The sequence below is a fragment of the Melospiza melodia genome, chromosome 4 (genome assembly GCF_035770615.1).
Source record: "Melospiza melodia melodia isolate bMelMel2 chromosome 4, bMelMel2.pri, whole genome shotgun sequence".
Taxonomy (NCBI): Eukaryota; Metazoa; Chordata; class Aves; order Passeriformes; family Passerellidae; genus Melospiza; species Melospiza melodia.
Window position 1 is genome coordinate 15,658,941 of NC_086197.1, and position 22,173 is coordinate 15,681,113.

The 22,173-nt window shown below is 37.7% G+C and overlaps 2 protein-coding genes across 7 annotated transcripts in view; one reads left to right on the plus strand and one right to left on the minus strand.

The window, feature by feature from the left end:
- The first annotated feature begins 3,217 nt into the window (after positions 1–3,217).
- On the plus strand, positions 3,218–18,393 carry WASHC3 (WASH complex subunit 3). 2 transcript variants are annotated; one of them, XM_063154002.1, is made up of 7 exons: positions 3,218–3,327; positions 4,783–4,881; positions 7,117–7,182; positions 8,473–8,601; positions 10,186–10,296; positions 13,578–13,642; positions 16,620–18,393. In XM_063154002.1, the coding sequence occupies exons 1-7, from the start codon at positions 3,277–3,279 to the stop codon at positions 16,702–16,704; spliced, it is 606 nt and encodes a 201-aa protein (XP_063010072.1). In that variant the 5' UTR covers positions 3,218–3,276; the 3' UTR covers positions 16,705–18,393. The 2 variants fall into 2 exon arrangements, with proteins under 2 accessions (XP_063010072.1, XP_063010073.1); XM_063154003.1 differs by having other exon boundaries at positions 10,189–10,296.
- Positions 5,393–22,173, minus strand: part of DRAM1 (DNA damage regulated autophagy modulator 1) — a 52,474-nt gene continuing 35,693 nt past the window's right edge. The window contains exon 8 of one of the 5 annotated variants that reach the window (XM_063153995.1): positions 5,393–5,878. In XM_063153995.1, coding sequence (XP_063010065.1) covers positions 5,855–5,878 — 24 coding nt within the window. In that variant the 3' untranslated portion in view covers positions 5,393–5,854. Of the gene's footprint in view, positions 5,879–18,992; positions 19,506–19,909; positions 20,239–22,173 lie in introns of those variants that run through there. The other 4 variants (XM_063153998.1, XM_063153993.1, XM_063153999.1 and 1 more) reach the window with 4 other exon arrangements.

Genomic DNA, 22,173 nt, shown 5'->3' on the forward strand with positions numbered 1-22,173 from the left:
GGGAGGAAGGATTGGCCTGAGGCACTGTTATCCTTCTGGTGTGTAATGGAATTGAAACGGACATGAGGTTTTCTGTCCTCAGGGCAAACTTCACACAGCTCCTGCCCATGCAGAATATATCCACTATACTCAGGACCCATACAGACCAGGGCAATATGCAAGGGTACATGCAGGTGCACTCTTGAGTCAGACTTTTTGGGTTTAGAATTGCTTAAGACCCAGGAGAGCAAAGAACAGAAATTCTTTTGTTCTGTAGTTAATTCAGAAACCAGGATGTTTGCTTTTCATACTCTGTTTTTAAGGACTACTTAAAACTGTTTACCCAGGAATGATCTTGCCAAGTTCAAGGCTCTTCATTTTATACTGGAAAGAAGTACTATGGATATTTAAATTAATAAATAAATAAGAAAGCAGCTAATGTCTTTTGCATGTTCTCCATGCTCTTTTGTACAGAACAAAATAATTAGTTAATCCTCTCATGTTGCCTCAGCACAGTACTTGGAAAACTGAAATTTGACAAACCATTTTCAGAGAACTGCAAAACATTTATCATTTAGTTTCCATTTTCTTTTTTTTTTTTTTAAGAAACCTACATAATACCTAACATTTGTATTTCTCAGTCTATTTAACTGTGAAGGGTTGATAATTTTCTGAACTGTTTGCAAGGATTGTACAAATTCTGGCACACTTAGATTATTGAGGTTGGAGGGGACATTGCTTAAATTCACCATAGAGAAAAATTATTGATGCAATATTGGTTCCATAGAGAAAATTTTACTAGAATACCCTTTGCAAGCATGGATTTAGAAGACTCCATGGGAAATCAAGCAAATGTTAATCCACACTGATCTTTTCAGCTGTTCATTGGCCCACCTTATTAAAAACAACTATTGCCCCTTGTGGAGGATCAGGTGACACCATGTCTGGAAATTTTTTTGGATCAGCTTTTTGTTTCTGTTTAACTTGTCTCTCTCAGTTGTAGAGCTATTTGAGTTCTGGGCTGATTCTAACCTGAATGTGGTGTCCTGGGACCTGTAACAGAATATAAGCACACAAGATGCATATGAACATTGTAAGCTTCAGTAGCACTTGCCAGTTTTTCTCAGCTTGTGCAGTTTTGTTTTGCTGTTGATCTGAGGCTCTGATTCTGTGCAATACATGGAGCAGATCAGTTTCAATGCTTTGAAACCCACATTTTTGCTTTTACTTTTCTGTGTACCCTAATCACAAGTCAGGTATTTTTTACCAATGATGAAGATACAGCTCTGATCAGTTTTCTGTACACACAGCTTTTCCACTGCAAGCTAGCCTCAGCATCTGGAAAGCTGACATCTTCAAAATACTAATGTTCAACCAAACTACATTTTGATAACTCTTAAACACTCTTTAATCTCTTTTCCTTCACTGGAAGGTGGAGCTACAGAACAGGGTCTTTAAATGAAACTATATATATGTACACATGCATAGGGTGCCAGCAGTCACATCCTGTACAGCACTTATTCCTCAGTCTGACATTTATCATCCAGCATGGGTGCTGGTAAAAAATACATTTTCAAATTGTACACACTATAAATCTGGATATTATCACTCAATTATTTTTTTATAAATCCTCTCCTTGGAAGTTCAGGCATTTATATTTACAGCTAAAAAGATAGTTCAATTTAAACTTTTTTAAGAGGTTTTGGAAAATTTGGATCACTTCCTCCTTTCTGTTTTTCGCTTTTCATACCCTGCATTTCCTAACTCCAGCTGGGAGGGAAAAGTGCTGTGTTGCACTTTTCTATGTAGCATTTTTGGGCAAATTAAAAGCAGGAAGTACCAGAAAGTTCATAAAATAGCATATTCTTGGGAGATTTCTTATCCAGACCAAGACATTCAGATAAGATCTGGCTATGCATTTACATTAATTTTCAGCGTCATTGCCTGAAAAAAAATTATTATAGACACTTAATGATAAACAAGATTAATTCTTCTTTAATATATTTAGTTGGAATTTTAAGGTAATTATAAACGAATAACTCAAATTAGTGCAAAATAACTCTTAGTTAAATAAACAGCTCTGTTGCCCGACACAAATTTGAACAACTCCTGTAAGCTATGGATTGAAAGCTAAACCCACTGAATTTTGTAGGTTAGTCTGCAGCTCATCCTTTGTGAGAGGTGAGAAATTGAGCCAACAACATCACTGCTCCAAAGCTGAGTATGAATCAGAAGATGTTCAATAATTCAATTAGCATGGACAAAAAAAACTTTGCTATACTATCTTGTAATAATGTAATAATGATGTGCATATGACAGCAGGTTAGTCATAAATACATTGTGAAAGTAATAAAGCCAAAAAAGCTGTTTCAGTAAATAATTGACAATTTTATGGCAACTGGAGTAAGCTACCATTGATTCTGTATATGGATTTGTAGAATGTTTTGGCAAACTGATGATTTGGAGGTAAAATGAGAATTTTGGTAAATTTTAAACCAAAATTAGTATATTACATTTAGGATCTAGTCTTCAAAGTATTGCAGTAATTAGTGAGTCTTTATTCATCTCATCACAAAAGTTTCCACCTGACATCCTCAGACTAAGACGGTTTCTTAACTGGCCTGAATTTAGGAGGGTTCATTAAATGCAGCGGTATTTAGATGTAACCATGAAGAATTTCCACTAAATATGGAAATCTACCACAGTCTCTTTGGATTTACTGCTGTAAACAAGGACTCCAGATCACCCCAAATTTGTCTATTTCGGAAGAACCCAGAGGCATTCAGCGCTCCTTATTTTGACTCCCCACATCCAAAGCATAGCACTTCTCCACTCAAATTATGCATATGAGTACAGGAACAGTTCCTTCACTGGCTTTTCTCATTATTTCCTTGACATTTTACTGCAGGGGACGACACTTCCCGAACACCACCACGCAAGGCCCTGTCCTGAGGCCTGTGGAGGGCTGGGTGTCAGTGTGGGGCAGAGAGGGGCATGGCCGGGCCCCTCAGCGGCTGGCAACACTTGCATCGCAAAATGCAAAAAAAAAAATGCACAAAAGCGGGTGCCCAAGAAGGCAGCCCAGGAGCTCGGGGTTTATTCCCGGGGTTTATCCCGGGGAACAGGGCTCCGTTCCGGGACTGCGTTTCCCAGGAGGAAGCGCGGGCAGCGGGCGCGCCCCGCCCCGCGGCGCTCGGCGTTTGTTTCCGGGCCGAGGCTGCGGAGCGCGGCCGAGCTGCGGAGCGGGGCAGCGCCCGGCCCGGCCCGGCCCGGCTCGGCTCGGCTCGGCCCAGCAGCATGGACGAGGACGGGCTGCCCATCGTGGGCTCCGGCATTGACCTCACCAAGGTACGGGCTGCGCTCGCCCGGCGCTCCGCGGCTGCCGCTGCTCCTGCCCGGCTGCGCTGGCCCCGGTGCTGGGAGAGCTCCGCGTCCCCCCGGCCCGGCCCGGCCCGGCCCGGTGGCAGCGGGCGAGGGGAGCTCCCCGTGCGGGGACGGTGCCGCCCTCGCACCGAGAAAGAGCGGCCTCTGGTCCTTACCTCTGTCTCCTGCAAGTTCTGCGATAACTTCTTATTTAAAGACTAAGCCGTCTCAGACATCGATCTGGGAGGCAAATCCTGTGCAAAGCTGTGTGCTCATTTCTTTAAATGTTGCAGAAACTTTCTTTTTAAACTTAGTTTTCTCAATAGAGAGCGTAAAGACAGGACAGCTCCAGTTCACCCATGATTCTTCCATGCTCTGTGCCACCCCACAGATTTCTGCTGAAGTCATAAGCAAATGCAAATTTCTGCTTGGCAAATTTTGGAACAACAGAATTGAACTTCAGCAGATGCTGTTGTACAGTGCACAGGATGAAGGCTCGAGATAGTGGCAACAAAAGTCTCACAAAAAGTCAGGATATTTTAAGATGGCCATAGTGGATTGTGTGTTGAATGCACTGATAAATCAGCGGCTAAAGAAGAGGTGAAGACCAGAGGGTCACTGTGTTCACCAAAAAAGTGCAGCAGAATCTTGGCTGCCAATAATATTTCTTGTAAACCTTCCACTTAAATCAATGACAATTTCATAGGCTGATTTCCATTGGGAATGTTAAAACTTAAACCAGTTGTCCAGGGTTATTAACATTGTCACTAAATTTTTATACATAAACTAAAATTTTATACATAAACTTTTGTGTGCAAATTCCTGAATCCAGTCTTCTGTAATGGTTTAAATAAAAATCCCAACTCTGTGTTACAATATGACCACTATTCTTTTTGGCAAACATAACATTCTGCGTTTTAGTCTGAAAAGGACGTGAGCATCAGAACTGATTTGGAGGATAACTTTTCGTCATTTTAGGATAGTCTGGGTGTGCAAATGAGAACCAGTAGGGCAGCCACTAAATACTTAGATGGCAACATCACTACACTTCAGTTTTCATCATGGCATTAGTTGTAAATGAGTATTAGTATGGCTGGCCAAGTTTGTTTCTCCTTCTGATTTTCAGGAATATTCACAATTTCATCTGAAGATGTTTTCTTTAAGATAACAATCCTTCATTTCTTGGGTCTTGTTGCCTTTTCTATGCATCCTGTAAATTCTCAGCTGTTGTGTTAGTACATTTGTAGTGGCAAAGGTTTTGTATGAATGCATATGTGTATTGGAAAATGGTGTGTGTATGTATGCATTCATAGCAGGCGCACTTAAGACAGATTTCCAAATAATTTCTTCTAAAAAATGTGCATTTGAACATATACTTCAATTCAAATGTGAAACTTGACATTGATGTGTAACCTAATTTCCTTACCTTTTTTAATGCAGGTTCCTGCTATTCAGCAGAAAAGAACTGTAGCATTTCTAAACCAGTTTGTGGTTCACACAGTGCAGTTTCTCAACCGCTTTTCTACTGTTTGTGAAGAGGTATGTTTATTATTTTCCCAGCTGGCCCTTGATACAATTAAAAGAAATTCAAGAAATGGGAACCATTCATTTAAACGTTTTTGATGCAGTAATACTGGTAGCCTAAACCAAAAATGTAGTCTGCTTTCCATTGAAGGTTTCTCTTTAGTAAGTGCTCAAGACAGAATTTTTTTCCCCAAGGGATCCACATGAACTCCTGATTGTGCCACACTCTCCTGTTTTCTTAAACTTTTGCATTTGGAACAGTCTTTGAACTTCTTGATACAGGGAATTTATTCTGAGCATCTTCATCTCTGGCTCTGGTGTTGTTATGAAAGCAGGATGCCATGTTTTTGTGGTCCATCAAGACTTACTTTCAGATTTTATCACCTTTAATTTAAGAGAGTCCTACGCTAAGTGCTGAATGTAAATAGTTTTTATGTTGAAAAAAGGACATTTTTGGCAAGTGATTAGTATAGAACATGAAGCCTTTAACTTCAGTTTCCTGCAAAAAGAGAGAAAAATAAAAATATGTAGGATTAGTAAGTTTATGTGACTTTAGAGTCAATGGAAATACACCAGACCAGCAAGATTAGAATTGTCCGCTGAACAGGACAAGAGTCCTCCTTGCAAAAAGGGTGTTTTCTGATGTGGCTTTGAGGGTAACCTTTTTGTCTTTAGAGGTTTTTTGTACTTTTTCATTAGTTTATTCAACAAAGAATGCCATACAGATCTAGCCAGCTGAGCCAGAGGAGCAGTCAAATCCAATTAGACTAAGCCATGTAATCTGAGAAATTCTGTTATTTGTTGGTGAAGTTTAGAGCCAGACGCGTGACAAGTATAAGATTTGGATATTACAAGAATATATGGAGCTTTAGAGGAAAAAAAGTCATTTTTCCTAGGTTTTTGTACTTCTTGTAACTTGATAGGTGGGACAGTGTGACCGCCTGATGATGCTGTTGTCAGTTGTCCAAGAGTCAGTTGTCACCTGATATCAGAATTCCCTCTTCCACAGGCCCTGTGGAAATTAGAACACATATATTCAAAGCCACCTTGAGCACACAGCAGCACTGTGAAGTCTGCCTAATAAAACAGTTATTAGTTAACCAAAATGTGCTGTTACTCAAGAGACTAAATAGTTGCTTTATATACTCCTTGAGAAGTTTTTCATATTCATGAACTACAGAAGTGTTTTTAATGTGAAAGGTCGCAGTGTAAGTCAACAGAAGCCAAGAAACTCAAAATGAGAGCTGACACCATCCTTAACTCTAAATTTCTTGGCTCTTGTCTAGTCAAATAGACCCATAAAATTGCATAATTGTCTTTTGTACATCTTTCCTCCCCCTTATCCAGTTAAATGTAGAACACATAGTTCCTTCCAATAGGAGCTGACTCGGTGAACAAAGGACCATCTGTAAACAAGTCAGTGCTCTATCCAAAAAGACTAACTCCTGTCAGTCTCCTGCTTTTTCTAGCATATTGGCAGAACTGCCATTTTCTTAGGGTGTTAAAGTTCTGCTTCAGAGCCAGGCAGAATCTTGCCAAGGTGCCAGAAAGCTGTCAGAATGGTACGTATCTGCCAGCCAGCACTCTAGCCAACTTCACTTGGACAGGTCTGGTGGAGTATGGTAGTGATTAGTTAAAAGACTGGCAGTTCTTATGGAGTAATTTAGAAAAACTTAAGTTGTTTTAATTTAAAAAAAAAAGTCAGAATTTGATTGAGGTGCACCTGGAGCATATAAAGTGTCTGGTTAGTTCTGATTCATTGTGGATTTTGACTGTATAGGACTATTGAATCACCTGCTGTATTAATTATCAGATTTTCTCTTTGCATTTGCTCAGTTACATACACACACATCATCTCTTTTCATCTTCCACATTTGGAAAAAGCTTTGAAGAAAGATCTTTCAGTAACTGGGAGAGTACAATGTGTCTACCATTATTCTCCAGTTGCCCAAAGTAATACCCTATTTACTTTGGCTTTCTTTTCTAAATAGTCTGTCTTCATTTCTGTCATTATATGGGAAAACCAACTGCAGAGTAAAATTATTTAAAATTTGTACCGCTGTAGCTACTGTTCTACAAAGGATTGTCATTGCTTCATTCATTTCATAATGTGATAATCTCATTTACACTGACTCTGCCTTCTGCAGGGAGAAGCTAAAAGAAGTGATTTTTTTAAACTAGCTGCAAACTCTTTTATATGTCCAAGTGCACAGGAGAGTGTTTTCACATCCTAATTGTTTTCTGTTGTAGAAATTGTCAGCACTGTCTCTCCGTATCCAACAAATTGAAACCACACTCAATATTCTGGATGCAAAGGTTTGTATGGATATAGACTTCATCTTCTAACAGGGACAGCCTCCTAGGTTATGTGAACTAGCTTCCTTTCTAGAGTCTGAATTGAGCAAATAAATTTTCATAATGATTTGAAGGAGTCTGATGTCAAAATCCTGATATCAAATCCTGATACCAAAAATTCTTTAACTCTCTTCCCTAGTTAATGTCTTACTACTTATACTGTGTAACATTTGAATAGGTAGTTGATACAGAAGAAAGGAAACAACAATACCTAGTGGAAAATTTGAGTTTGTTAAGCATGTGTAACAGGAAAGGAACACTTTTTTGCCATACAAACGGTAATAAGGAAATTCTTTCCCCCTTTGTAAAACAAAAGTATCTTTGTATGTTACTGGACTCTAAGGATTTCAGCTGATGTAAGTAACTAGGGAGAAGCCTTGTAAATCCTTTTGATATTGAAATGTGACCTGAACTGGATCTAAGCTAATGTAAATTAGTTTATCTTCTTCAGCTGAAACGACAAAAAGATACAATCTGTGGTCTTAGATGGAAAATACAGTATATCATTTACTAGGGAAAAAAAAAACCCCAACAAGATCCCAAAGTCAATCAATCACCCACCATAAAATTTTAGCAAGTTCTTCTTTCAATAATGGTGGAGGCAATTTCAGTTGGCTTTTCTGGGAGCAAGGGGGGAGATATTTTGAAAGCGTTCATTAAGATCTTTGTGGGGAAAAATAGTGCAATAATACAAAACAGAGCTTACTAACTCTTATTTATTTCAAAATGTTTAGGAATGATCTGACTTGATGAAGAATTTTTGCAGAATTCTTCATAATCATGTTAAACAGAATTTCCTTCAAATAGATTTCTGGTGTGTTTAATATCCTTTCACATCATTTCCTTTAAAAAAGTGAAAGATGTAGAAAATCCAAAAATTTGTAACCAGTCTCCCATCTGTTAGGTGATAGAGCTGTTCTTGCCATGATTTCTTTCACTGTAGGAGAAGTAGCAGAGATTGCATGGCTCTCATGTGGTTGATAAATGCAGTAGCAAAATGCTGGGAAGGTGTGGAAGCCCTTCCTGCTCTGCAGCCCTGTGTTAACAGTGAAAGTTTTTATTGTAGAAGGCAGCTGGATGGAAAGATTTTTTTCCTCAATCAAAATATGAAAACTAGGGGCAGAAAATTACAATTTTACTAATCTAAAACTTACCTGGATAATAAGTGATAAGCAGGGTGCTGCAGAGTTTGTTGTACATGTAGTCTTATGAAGTGCTCATTGCTTATTTGATGATGTTTTTTGCCTTCAGTTATCCTCAATTCCTGGCCTAGAAGATGTCAAATTTGAAGTGTCCAGTGCAAATGTGAACAGTGTTACAAATGGTCCTGTGGCACAGGCTGCTGCAGATCCACAGACAGCTGGATCACCTCAGCCTGGAGTAAGTAATGCAGCATAACTCATACCTTGGAGGAATAGAGCTCTCCAGATCAAGTTTTAAATGTCATTTGCAGTAGATAGAAGGAGCAATTCTATTGGAAGTGAGCAATCAACTGTAAAAGTCTAAGAGTAGGATTTTCTCTACTGGCACTGTTTTAACAAGTGACTTAAAACAAAAAAGGCTATACCCTTTATTAACTGTGTGACTTAAATAATTAGAACTAACTCAAATCTAGTTCTAAATTTCTCCTTCCTTTTCAATCACACTAAACTATGAACAGGAATTTCATCAGGGTGCTGGGACGGTCATGAATGAAAATAACAGTTCAAATCACATCATTGCAACTCTTTTCTCCTTTCTTCAGAATGTGAGCTTTTAGCTCAAATTGGAATTTCTAGCGTGCTTAATTCTAAAGAGTTTATTACATTGAAGGTTTTCTGTATATTATCCTCCACTTAGAGTAAAGGCCAGCTTATTATAGCAATCAGCATTAAAATACTACCCCTGCAACTAACTTCTTGTCATTTTGGGGAATTTAATGTGTGTGGTTGGTTGATTTTTTAACCTAGACATTTGAATCCCATGATCACTACTTAACTAAGTGAGGCTTTCAGGCCCATTTGTAGATGGAGTTCTTTTCCCACTTTCCCCTTATAGTTTCTTCTCATGGAATCCTCAATTCTGATTTCTGCTCATTCCCTTATTTGGTGGAAATTGCTGTGGAAGAGAAGTAGCTGGAGCACTCTGCTGCTTTTGCCTGCCTGTCAGAGATTGTAACTCTCATTTGCAGCAGGGGAGACACTGGACAGCATTGCATGTTCCAGCCACATTAGAGAATGACGCACCATGAGTTCATTTTCCTTAAAATGTTCTTCCTCTCAGATATGGAAGTATATAAAGTATATTTAAGTATATAAAGTTCATCTATTTCACACTTTCAGGTGGTTAGTTTTGTAGAAAAAATTAGAACACAGTTTTCTGTGTTATTTTGAAAGTACTAGAAACTTCTTGTCATTTTTCATTTCATTTAAATTAAATACTTTCAAGGAATCTTTGATTTCATTATATTATCCTTTGAGTAATGATTTATACTCAAAAGTATAGTTTAGAAGTTGCATGATATGTATGAAACCTTTGTCAGGGAATCAAATACTTTGAGGAAAAAAGGCATTGGACTACTGGGGGAGATTTATTGATATACTTCTTATAAATATTTTTTATTAAAAGACCATTTATATTTAATACTGTGATATTTATTAAATGCAACTTAACAGGGTTGTTAGGGCCTTTCTGGTTTTTTATGTGTTGTTCAGTAACTTTAAATTGTATCTAGAAGTAGAAAGACACTCTTGTAACAGTGAACAACAAAAGAGCTGGATTTGTGATTTCTTACATCTAGGAAACCTCTAATTTTGTGAGTGTAGATCAGAATAATCTTGATGAGGAAGAGTTGAAGAATTTCAGAATAATCTTGATGAGGAAGAGTTGCACTTTACCCTGAAATACCCAGTTTTATTGTTTGGAATCTCTCCATGGCTGTGATGTGTGCACCTAACCATTAAAGGGTTTGTTCTTCACATGCAGCAGAACAATACACAAGAAGAAGGTTTGCAGAAAACGGAGGTAGTAACAGAAAATGTCACAACTGTGGCCAAGGATCCAAGATATGCCAGATACCTCAAAATGGTACAAGTGGTAAGTCAGTTCTCATGTTATGTTATGTTTTGGTGGAATGTACCACGCAGCTCTAAGTGAACCTTAAATGTCTGAAAATATATATTGCAACAGTAATCTTTAAGGTAGGATAACATCATAATATTCTAGCACATCTTCTCTAATAAATGAATTAATGTAATATATTCCCTCAGACAGCTTCTGGCAAGATCTTCCTACAGAATTCTGCTGGTAGACTTGTGAAGTGAAGTGTGAAATGTGTAAAGGCAAAGTGATATTAGCCGGAGGCACAGAAGATGCCACTGAAAGTGGAGTTGTCCTGGCAAATTGGAGTCATTCCCTGCATACAGACTGATTACAGCCTGATTTTACTGGAGGGTACTAAATACAGCTTTGCAAGTATAGTCCAGAACAGGAGTACTTGATATTTCTGTAAGGACCAAAATAGAAATACAAGGATTACTTCACTATCTGGTTCCACTCCAGTTTCCTGTTGTTCATGATGCGGGTTATGTTTACATCTTTATCTGTGGTCTGTGCTACAGTTAAATAGGAACTAAATTATTGTAATTTCAATATTAACATGTGTGAAATCTAATGAAGGAATGAGAAGTTGAATAGGAGACTATTTGTGATATTTTTAAGAGGTCGTTTCACATCCACAAACATAAAAATGAGATTGGAAACAAAGAGTTTATTTCCATTTATTTTCAATTTGTCAGGGGAAATTTTCCTCTAGAATACATACTATAATTCTGGAAAGTATGACTATGTCATAGTATTAATTAAATGTTGCTTATGTAAAAACTAACTTCATGGTTTCACTCAGTCTTCAGAGAAATTGTTACAATTGATCTGCTTCATCCCTTGAATGGTGTTCCAAACCTTATTTTTCACTTGAATCACAAATTGGAACTTTATGGGTAGCTCATTACAAACCATTTGGAAAACCTAGCAGTGGGATAGTAGCAGAGAGTAGAACACTGTGTTACTGTATTGATTTAATGCCAGACTTCAAAGTGGATTTGAAAGTGCTGGATGGTCTAATTACTTTGAATTTTATTTTTTTTTTATGACTGCTAGAGGAGTGAGATCTCACTTTCCACATTTCTCCTGTGTACTGGCAGTTCCTGGAGACTCCTCTGCCAGTTGTAAACAGTGTGGTAGGAAAGTCAAACTAACATACTACAAATTAATGTGTGTTTTTGTATTTGCCAAATTTGTCTCCTTGTCCGGTCAAGTATTTCAGTTAGTGTCATTTATTTGCCCAAATTAAGTTTCTAGGTGAAGATTTGTTTGAACTGATAAATTATTTATTACTCACAATGTTTGTAGTATAAAAGAGCACCATTCTAAACTAAAAGTAGCTCTTCCATGAAATTGTGACAAACTCATTTGGTGGAGTGCAATTGAGGATACTAAATTCTTACTTTTTAAAATTTACAACAATATTCCAAGAAATCACACAAAAGCAGTACCGTATTTGCAGATTAAAATTTAGGAAGCATGAAAGGTAAAGTAATTGTATTGCCCTGATTGTATTATAAATAGATATAGGCACAATCTTAATTGTTTTCCTTCAGATAAGAAGCCTAAGAGCATTTTGATTAAACTTCAGATTAGTTTTGTGAATGTGTGATATATGAGGGTACTGAGAGGATTTTTTTTCTCACAGATTTTAATGCACACAGTGTTGGAATAAAACATACACCAGGTGTGAACATAAAAACAACCCATACTTAGAAGTCCTGTACCAAATTCCCTTTGATTGAAATCAAATATGAATTCTGCCTTGCCTGATCTGACTCAATTCTGTTTTCACGTAGTTTGAATTGATGGATAAACAACTCATCAGTGACTTCTGAGGTGGGGAAAAGTATCCTAAGAGCAGTGAAGCAGGGGAAAAGTTAGTACATTAGTACAAGATGGTGTGTAGACACACAATCCCAGGTGTCCAGATCTATACTAGAATAACTCAGTTTTTAAACTTGTCTTGAAATACTCAAATAAATATTCAAAACATTCACCTGTGTAATTCACATTAGTTGTGAAGTAAAGAGATATTCTTTTATTTCAAGGTATTACATTGCAGCTGCTTGAATGACCTTTTTTGATATTATTTCTGATAGATTGCTGCAGCTATGTACTTGTGTGTGTGCTGTTCCACAGTGCTCATGCACAATCCTTAATTGTGGTTCTTACCTTGGAGCTTTTAAAAATTAACAACAATATTCACTAGAATCACTAGAATCGCATCTTTCTCTGGAACATTAGTCATGCCTGCCCTTTATTTTAGCACTATTTTACTTGCTTTTGGACAAAAGATACTAGCCCTACACGACTTTCCATTTAGAATTTCTTAGACCACCAGTAACTTTGTTCCTTTTGAATCAGAAATTGTATCCTCATTTGGTTTGGGGTTTTTTTCCCATATCCTATATTGGCATGGAGTTATCCAGATGGTATTTCTGATGGTTTCCAGCAGGAGATGGCAAAGCAACAAGTTGCCTTTGAGCAACTATAGTGGAAACATAGGAGCAGTTTGTTGGAATGGACCTCCTGACAGGACGTGGGTCTTGGATATGTGATCCAAGATAAGAGGATGTTTAGGTGTTGATGAATAAAATAAAGTGCAGAAGCTGTGGAAGGACTTGCAGTGAAGGGAAGGAATTTTTTTAACACGTACATATTTGGCTGAAATCTGTCCACAAGTCACAGCAGATTCAAGCCTGACTGTACAAGCTGTATTCAGAGAAATCACTTTTGAATTGTGCTTCTGTTCTCATGTCCTGTCTGCCTTTTTCTTCATGCTTTTTGGACTTCTCCAGCTTTTAGCACTGCCTTATGAGATCCTTCTGGAGGGGTAGCAGATGCACTTCCCTGGTTTTCTCCACTGTCTTGGATATACCTTCAGCATCCCCAAGTCTTTCCTAGCACAATTTCTCTGCTGTCTTTGTGCTACTTTGTGCTTTCTCCACATTCTTATCCATTTAGATAATGTCAGCTGCATAATTTTGTGTGCACAAATTGCAGGTATATCTATCCAGTCTTGATTCTTCTCTCCCTGCAATTTTCTCTAGATGTTTTGCCATAAATATAAGATGGATTAAATGGGCTTTTAATCTCAATCATCTCTTGCTTCTAGGTTCATATTGATGGGAACTGAGATTAATGTTTCATGCTGTTGTTTGACAAGTGACATGCATAAATTTATATGAAAGTGTGGTTTAAAAGTACCTGTGTTATTTATCTCACCTGTTTGTGTCCAGTAGTTTTATATTATTCTTCCTCCTGCTACACAGGGTGTTCCTGTAATGGCAATAAGAAACAAAATGATTTCCGAGGGGCTGAATCCGGATCTTCTCGAGTAAGTAATTTGTGACTCCCAGTAGGGCTGCAGTGCAACTGTGTGTTTAAAAAACTTGGAAAAACGTGCTTAGAAAAGGTTGTTCATGGTGTTCTGGGCTATAGCAGTGACAATCTAGCATCTGACAGTGTGCATTTAGCAATGAGGACTCAAATAAAAGGTCAGTAGCCATTAGCAGTGCCCTGTGTAGACTGTGAGGTTTTTCCCCGGTACTTGCTTTCAACACTCCAATAAGAAAATGTCATATTGTAGAGTAGTAAGAACAAACTCAGTCTTATTTTGTGGAATGCTTGAGGGACAACACAGCTGTTTCCAGATTCCCTCAGTAGAGTAGTGTACACCTTGACTTCAAAATTGACAGCGTATATTGAAGTCAGCAGTTCAGAATTTTGGCTGTTGATTGAGTTAATCTGATGTGAAGAATACTATACTAAGAACAGATAGTAACTTTCAAAGCTTCTTGTCTGGCCATAGATGTTAATTTCAGTCTTACTTTACAGTTGACATTTAATTTAGTTCTATATTATTTCACAGAATTTGTTAAACTGATTAAAGTATTAGCTATCATTCTTACATTATAGACACCAAAATGTTTGAAGTATTTTTGCATTATTTTCAGAAACTGTCAAGGTATTAAAAAGTCCATTTTTCATTTCCAATGAAGTCCTTTTACATTTTGTAAAGGCTTATTCTGAAACTAGCTACTTGTTAAATAAAATAAACCTGAAGTATCATCATATCATGAGTCACTTTAGCTCCCAGTTACTTCCTGGTCTAGATAAGCCTAAAGTAGTTATTCCTCAGTTGTTTTCTTTACTGATTGAATGAGAAATAAAAAAGAAAGACCCTGTGCAAGTTGGAGATAGGTTTAGCAAATGTGAGTTTTCTATATGTGTGTTAAATGTATTGTATTTTTTGCTGTGCTTTCAAGTCCATACCTTTCTATAAATGCTGCTATTTCTTCATGTTTGGGTGGATTTTTATAGTAGATAAAGCAAAAAAATAATAGGTTAAAATTTCAAAAGCTGTTTTTTAAAAAGTGTCTGCTTTTGGATTGCCTATTTTGCAGTGAAACAGAAATGTTACTACTGTGGATTGAGGCTCACAGAATATGTTTGGGGTTAGATCTCAAAATCCGTCTTCAAAGATCTGTGCAACAGTAATGCTTAGTCAAATTTTCTTTTAAATGTTACTGGTTTGAAAACTAGTTACAGAAAGCTAATTATTTGGCAAGGTGCATAATGTGGAACGTGTTAAGGTATCAGGGGTGACTTTTCAATTTCCTTGCTTGTCATGATGCTGTAGGCTTCTTTTTTCATGTGTGTCTTGCCATTCACACTGCATTTCTTGGGTCTTCAGCTTCCTTGGGTCTGCTCACTCAGTCCCAGGGAAAACTAGGAAAATGTGCACATGGCTGTGTGCTCAGTCACTCACTGCAGACTCCCCCAGCTCCTTGCCATTGGCTGAGCATGGGTTATTTGTGGCTGTAGGTGTGCTAATTCTAGTGATACAATATTGTTTCTACACTCTCCTCTTGGCTTTTCCACCCCTCGACTTTCTACAGCGTTTGGTAACTGCCTGTTCTATCAAGCTCCCAATTTACCTATCTTTAACTTTTGTTTCTTCTTTTTTTATTTCTTCTTTTGTTTCTTCCTCTCTTGCCTGTCTTCACTTCCAGAAGAGTTTGTCCCGCTGTCATGAGCTAAAGGAACTCAGCATCATCTTCCTCTTGATAAATGAGAGGTTTTGCCCTGGTCTCTGCAGATCACGTCTTTGCACAGCTCTTCTGTTTTGTCATTACCACAGCAACAAGGAATAATATTGTGAAGTGGTATTTGCATGAGAAAGCAAATGCTTTCTTCATTTGTTTTAGAGGTGTGCAGTGGGGAGGGAAAAGGCTCTTCTGCAGTTCTTTCACACACTTCTCATCTGTGCACCAAAAATGTTTAGGAACACTTTAAAGTTACCTTAGGGATTCCCAACAGAGAAATTATACTAAACAGGACTAATGTTGGAAAAGAAATTCTATACTCCCAACATAAATAAGAACAGGATGATTAATACAACTGTCAGCTTACTTTAAAATGCAATATTTTATCCAAGAGATGTTAACTATCATACAGGAAGTGAGGTTCTCTGAATGTCATTTTCCCCCAAGTATAATTATGTTTGTATTTTATACCTCTCTTTCAGCCTTTATCAGGCTCTGTATTGCTTGAATGTCAAATTCATTACATACTTAGGAGGGAGAGTCCACGGAGAGCCAGCATCTTCAGGCAGTAATGTTAGTCTTTGGATGGCTTGCTTCTCTCACCTTCATTTCCAGTAGATTCCCCAAGCAAACATTTTGCCACAGTGTTAAGATCCATCCTAAACAATCTCTTTAAAACTGAATACAAGAGGTCTGATCATTTGTAGTCAATAAAAATCCCATGGCTGCTCTTGCAAATTTAACCCAATGTTCTAGCCAAATTCCACTCTGAGTAATTCTTTTTTGCTTCACTAAATTATCCCTGCAGTTTTAGTTGGATACAATATTGTTCATTTCCTGTCTTATTTTTTTCATGTACTATTTACACTGCTCAGTGGTGTACAGAATGTTCCTTTCAGCCCAACAACCTCTGAAGATTGAAAAAAAAAATTGAATTAATCATTATTGCCTGCTTTCAACTCTTTCTACAAGTGTTTGCCACTTCTTAACGATCTGTCATCATTTCTGATGGCATCAAAGGCGTGCATTCACTCTGGTGTCTGCAGAGTTTTGATGTCCAGTGAGTTACAGTTTCTAGTGTTTGCCTTCCAGTTGTAGGTGAAGCAATTCCACCAAGGTGTGAGTTTGTGAGCCATAAACAGTTGATGTGTTTAATGTTGTGGCAATAAAGTGCCTGCAGTTGTCGTGCAAGGACGGTGGTGTTACGTGCTGAGCCGCTTGTGCTCTCAGCTGGATTTACAGCGCAGAATGTTTTTGTTCCTGCAGGACCCCAGATGCCCCTGTGCCTGCCTGGGGAGATGATGGCAAAGCAGAAGAGAGTTCTGACAGTGAATCTTCATTCAGTGACTGAAGAGACTGATTCCAGCCTTTGGAAGCCTTTGTTAAGTGCTCATGTGTTTGGAGCTTTGGCAGACAATGGTTTTGTGTGGATCACATGGATGACATGGTTTGTCTGATGGCGTTTTTAAGAACTAAGATCCTCCATGTTCTGTTCTGGAAAGTTTGAACAGGCAGCATGTTTCAACCTGCACCCTTCCCCCATGAAAATGAATAATGAGATCCTTGCAGTTTTTATGCTGCATCATATCAGATTCATTTCTGGTTCTGCTGAAATTACTCCACAGGGCTCTAAGAATTCCACTCCTCTAAACCTCCATGTCTCTAAAACTGCATTCTGGTCATTGTTATATTTTCTGTGTAACACATTTAACCTACCTTCTTTGCCTTCTTTCTGCCTCATAACTTAAAGGTAAATTACCTTTGGAAAATGAAAGTGTTTCACTGATAAACTGTACCTTTTTTGCAATATCCTGTGTTTGCAGTGATGCAGCAAGAATTACATATAAGTCAGCTCTCTTATGGTGATTGCAAATCAGTAATACTCAGATTGAGAAGAACTAAAATACATGTAAAAATATATTAAAACCCATTTTTAATCTGTTTTCAAAGCATATACTGCTATTCAGTGCCACATTAGAGTCTGTATGAAGCTGTTAAAGGAACTCCTGCTCTTGAAGGGTTGATTTATCCAGTTCAGGTTGCAGCGTTGTAGAAAGGTACAAAAGTGGCAAGGTTGGTTTGAAAATGACACTGGGGAAAAAAAAGCAAGGGACTGGGAGATCATTAATGGAGGGTGAGATTGTGAGATTCTGCTATGTGGATCAGTTGAAACCATTTTCTGACTTTATTGGCCTTACTCAAAAGAAGCTTTGGCTGAATCCTTTGCTTAGGATGAGAAATCACCTCCAGTTTGGTGCCTTTGTTGATAATTTCAGAAGAGAAGCTAAAATTCAGGTTGTATAAGGATAAAACTACCTTGGCACCTCTTGAGGCACTCATTGAGGACCAATATAAAGAAATGCCTGATGTGCCCTGAAGACTCTCCTCAAAATTACTTGATGTACTCCATGACTCAAAAATTGCATTTCATTAAAGAATCTTCTTTCATGCAGTTTGTTCCACATGAAATCCTTTGCAATCTGTTTGAATTCCCCAGATTGTTGTGATTATACCAGAATGCTGTGTGCCATGCACTCATTAACTTTCTGGTGTTTCACATTCTTGCTGTGACCAAGAGAAGACTAAAACTGAATCTCCAAGTGTATAAGTTTGTTAGTCTTTATGACCTTCTCTCTTAGTTATTTGTGCCACTTCAGTAGGTTAATTAGGTTAATGCTTTTTTTTTCCTGTGACTTAAACATGGCTCCCATTTCAGCCTAGCAGACATACTTATGCTCTCCATAACCTGTAAATCAGAATAATTCCTGAACACCTACAAAAGCATATATGCACTAGAGAATGTTGAGAGATGGTATGTCAATGATGGGTTAATTACTATTGAACGCTTAAAAATGTTCTTCATAGGTAACACTTGGTAAAATACAAAAATATTAACATATTAGCAATAAGTATTTCAAATGTAAATGTGATAATGTTATTTCAGAATGTATATATTGAAAGACTTGTGACTTTTTAAAATCTATATTTGAAAACTCATTTAAGCAGTCTGTAAAATAAAAGCTATACTTTGTAAACCAAAGTTATGGTTTCGTTTTATTCCTGTATCTTCTTCTAAACAAGACAATGACAATTCCTCCAAAGTCTCTGAAATTCATGTTTTCTCCAGAATTAACTTTGCTGAAGTTATATCACCCTGCTAGCCTAAGGGGAGAGTTTTGGAAATTTGGTTTAGGAGTTAAAGTTAACCCATGATGGCGCTCTGACTACAGGAGAACTGAGTACCCCATAGCCACTGTTCTAAGAAGCAAATTTAAAGAGGACTGAAATTAATGTGTATTATATGTTTTGATCCTTTTGAACTGAGGTGGACCTATGTAAGGAAGTAGCATGATTTAAAGAGTTGAATTGAGACAGTAGTTTATTATTTTTCTGAAGAAACAAGCAAGGTTAGCAAAAGACATTAAAGAAGGTATAGCTTCAGTTTAACATTCTGAAGAAAATTTTTGTGTAAAATAATTTTAGTTTGAAAAAGTAACCCTAAAATTAATTGTCTTTTACACCACTGCAGATACACTTTTATGTGGAATGGAAAAGAAAGCCCCTGGCCTACAGACACTTGTTAAAATGAGGGATAATTAATCAGTAATTATGTATGTCACAGAATAACAGTTTCATTTAAAGGGATTGTGAATTTAACTGCTTAGGAATTGGATTATCTTTTCAGGGCCGACGTTTACTGTGGAGTACTGCAGTGTTGGTAAACTTGCAGAAACATTAAGAAAAATCTTGCCACTTTGTCTCCTCTCCCAGCTGAGTGATAACTAAATCTAAATGTCTGAATTGTGAGGAATGGGGGGGGAAAAAGCTGAAACCATCCCTTTTTACATGCAGTGTCTCAGCATCCATAGTGATTCTGCTACCTTTGAACCTCTGAACACTTTAGGCTCTTCTGCTCCTAAACACATCCCTTTGCTCTTAAGCCAAATTGAAATCTCAGATGTTTCAGCTGACACGAGGAGCTTTTAAGTGTGGGAAGGTTGGTTTGAGGCTGAATTATGTCAGCTGTGCTGGTGCTCCTTGATCTGCAGCAGTTTTCTAGAGTTGTGTGCTAACCCAGAAGGCTGGAAAGTCCTGAACCGCAAGCTGAATACCACAAGCAGAGAATATTCCAAGGTGCTCGTTATTTGCCATCTGTTTTGGAATAGAAGATGGAGGGAGTATTTCAGCTTGGCAGCACAGTAATCAGATATATGTAATACTTTCAAGGGAAAAAGTCCATTTTTAAGACTTTTATTTTTAAAAGCTTCCAACAGCAATGAACTTTTAAAAAGATACGGTATACACTAAGAAGTGTCAGTAATACACATCTAATATACACCAATTTTGCATGGATTTGAACTCATCATCTGGGACAGTATTACAACTTGTAGGCAAAAAATCTACTGCAGTGTTGCTGGAATAACCACTGAATGCATCTGTTAATACTACTTGTAAACTATATCCATAAACTGAATACATATGTTAATAATACTGGTAAACTATATATTTGTTTAAACAAACATTTTTATCACCATATTCCTCATTTTGCAGAGAGTGCAGAATGCATAAAGGTCAGTTTCTTAATGGTATTACGGGCATTTTAAATGCATGTAGATGCCCTTAGACCAGATGCATGTCTGTATTTTTGTAAGTGAAACCTCAAAACCTATCAAAGGCAAACAGAACATCTGGACATGATAACTTTATAGTGAAGTCCTGGTTTAGCAGTTGTAATCATTAATCTGTTCCCTCTCAAGTCTTCTGTTCAGCTACATTTGAAACGAAAATTGGTGGTTCTTTTTCCAAGCTGAGTCTCTTCCTCTCTCTTGTTTTTCTTTCCAGTGTGTGTTATTTACACCAGTGAGTAAGTGTATAGTTTGACGTTCTGTGAAAAAAAAAAAAAGTAACAAACTATAGCCTGTACTTGGAAAAAGAGAATATCACTAAGATCAGCACTTTAGCTGTGTGTGATCAAGTCAGTTTTGCTTTCCATACATAGCAAGAAGCTTAAATTCATCTTGGGCTCAGTCTGTCTGGAGATCCAGTTTTCTCTCTGAAGGCCAAACAGAGGAAACAGTCTAACAATGGGTTTGTCTGCAGAACAGGACATGTATTTTCTTATGCTTCTGAAAATTTGGCATCCTGCTGTCTGAAATGCCTGCACTGGTGTCCAGAGTGTTACTCTCCTGATGCTTCCTGTGATGGTGTCTCCATTCAGGGCACTTTGCAAAGCACAAGCCAAACAGGAACTGCCACATTAACTGGGGCCCTGGCTTGTCTAATTGTGCAGTTCTGTCTGTGCTACAAGTCAGTACCGAGTGCCTTAAGGAAAGATGTGAGGAGCACCACAGTGTTCCTGCAGTCCCTTCTCCTGCCACCAAGACTTTGCTCCAGCCACAAGCAGAGATTGATGTTCAGTACAATATTTCAAGTTTGTTGGTGCTTCCAAAAATAATGTCGTTAATTTGGGAAGCTGTGGATATTCCTGCCTAGTGTTTGACTCACTAACGTTGCTAATACAATATTGTTTTAAGGGAGTTCCATGGGCTTGTTCATTATGAGGGTAATGAAGCAAAAAATTGAAATAATATTCCTCATGCCATACAAAAAATGAGTGACAAAAACAAGCTTAGCATTGGATATGTCACATTCTGAAGAAACAAGTCTGAATACCCATAAATTCAAATGCACGTCATTGGGCAAGGACAGATGAAGCACAAAGCACTCCCCTTTTATTTACTTTTTTTTAAAAAAAAAAAAGTCTGTTTTTTGACCTTAAATGAATGGATTGTTTTCTCATTCATGATATTTCCCATTTTCAGGTTAATGGGTGGAAAGGAAAATTCTGAATAAACATTCACTTTGCAGACAGTTGGTTTTCTTTGCTTCAGATTTCAAAACTGGTGTCCTCTCCCTGAAGGAATGACATTGTAAATAATAGTATTCTCTGATTTAGGTAGTACACCCTTTGCCTCTCAAACTCTTATGTATTCTAGAATATGGACTAGAAATCCCTTCCTGGGTTTCATTATGGCCTCATGCCCTGGTCTGTAGAATCAGAATTTGTAGTAAAATGCTAGCCCAGTCTTTCATTGGAAGGAGCATGTATCCAAGCGCTGAAAATACAAGTCAGAACAAAGGGATCTGAGAGTAATTTTTTACATTTATATTACCAGTTATTTTTATATTACCATCAACTGTTTGGTAAACCTTATCCTTAACGCCACTTGTAATGGTGAGAAGTTGAGTACATGTGAACCAACCTGCTGTGAAGAATTGGACAGTGGAAATAAACTTCCAATGCCTGTTATAAATAATAGCTCTCCTAAAAACTGTGATGATCCTTTTTGCTCTCGAGCAAACAATCTCTAGTGTTCAGTCCATGCTCCCAGCAGATTGCATAATCCTGATGTGATTTCCTATATCTCAATCCAGGACCTGGGGAATCCTTCCTCAGTGAGAGCCAACTGTTCACAATTGATTTTATTGATTTCTCTTTACTACTTCCCAACAACTCTTTGAAAAAAGAACAATTCAGCGTGCTGAGGCGATCCTTTGGTCTTCTGGATCCAGTTCACCTATTTTTAAAGTAGATCAGAAGTAGGGAGGGAAATAAGCAAAGCAAATGAGTTGTCTTTTTCTCAGCTGTTTCATCATTTGCTTTTCCCTCAGGGGACTGCCAGTATTTTTGTAAAAAATGGATTAGGTGAAACATGGTTCATAATGCTTTATCATGTGTTTGTTGTGATTTAGGAGACTGATGTTAGAAGCTTGCCTGCCTGCACAAAAGCATATGTCAAGAAGATAATTTCAAAACAGC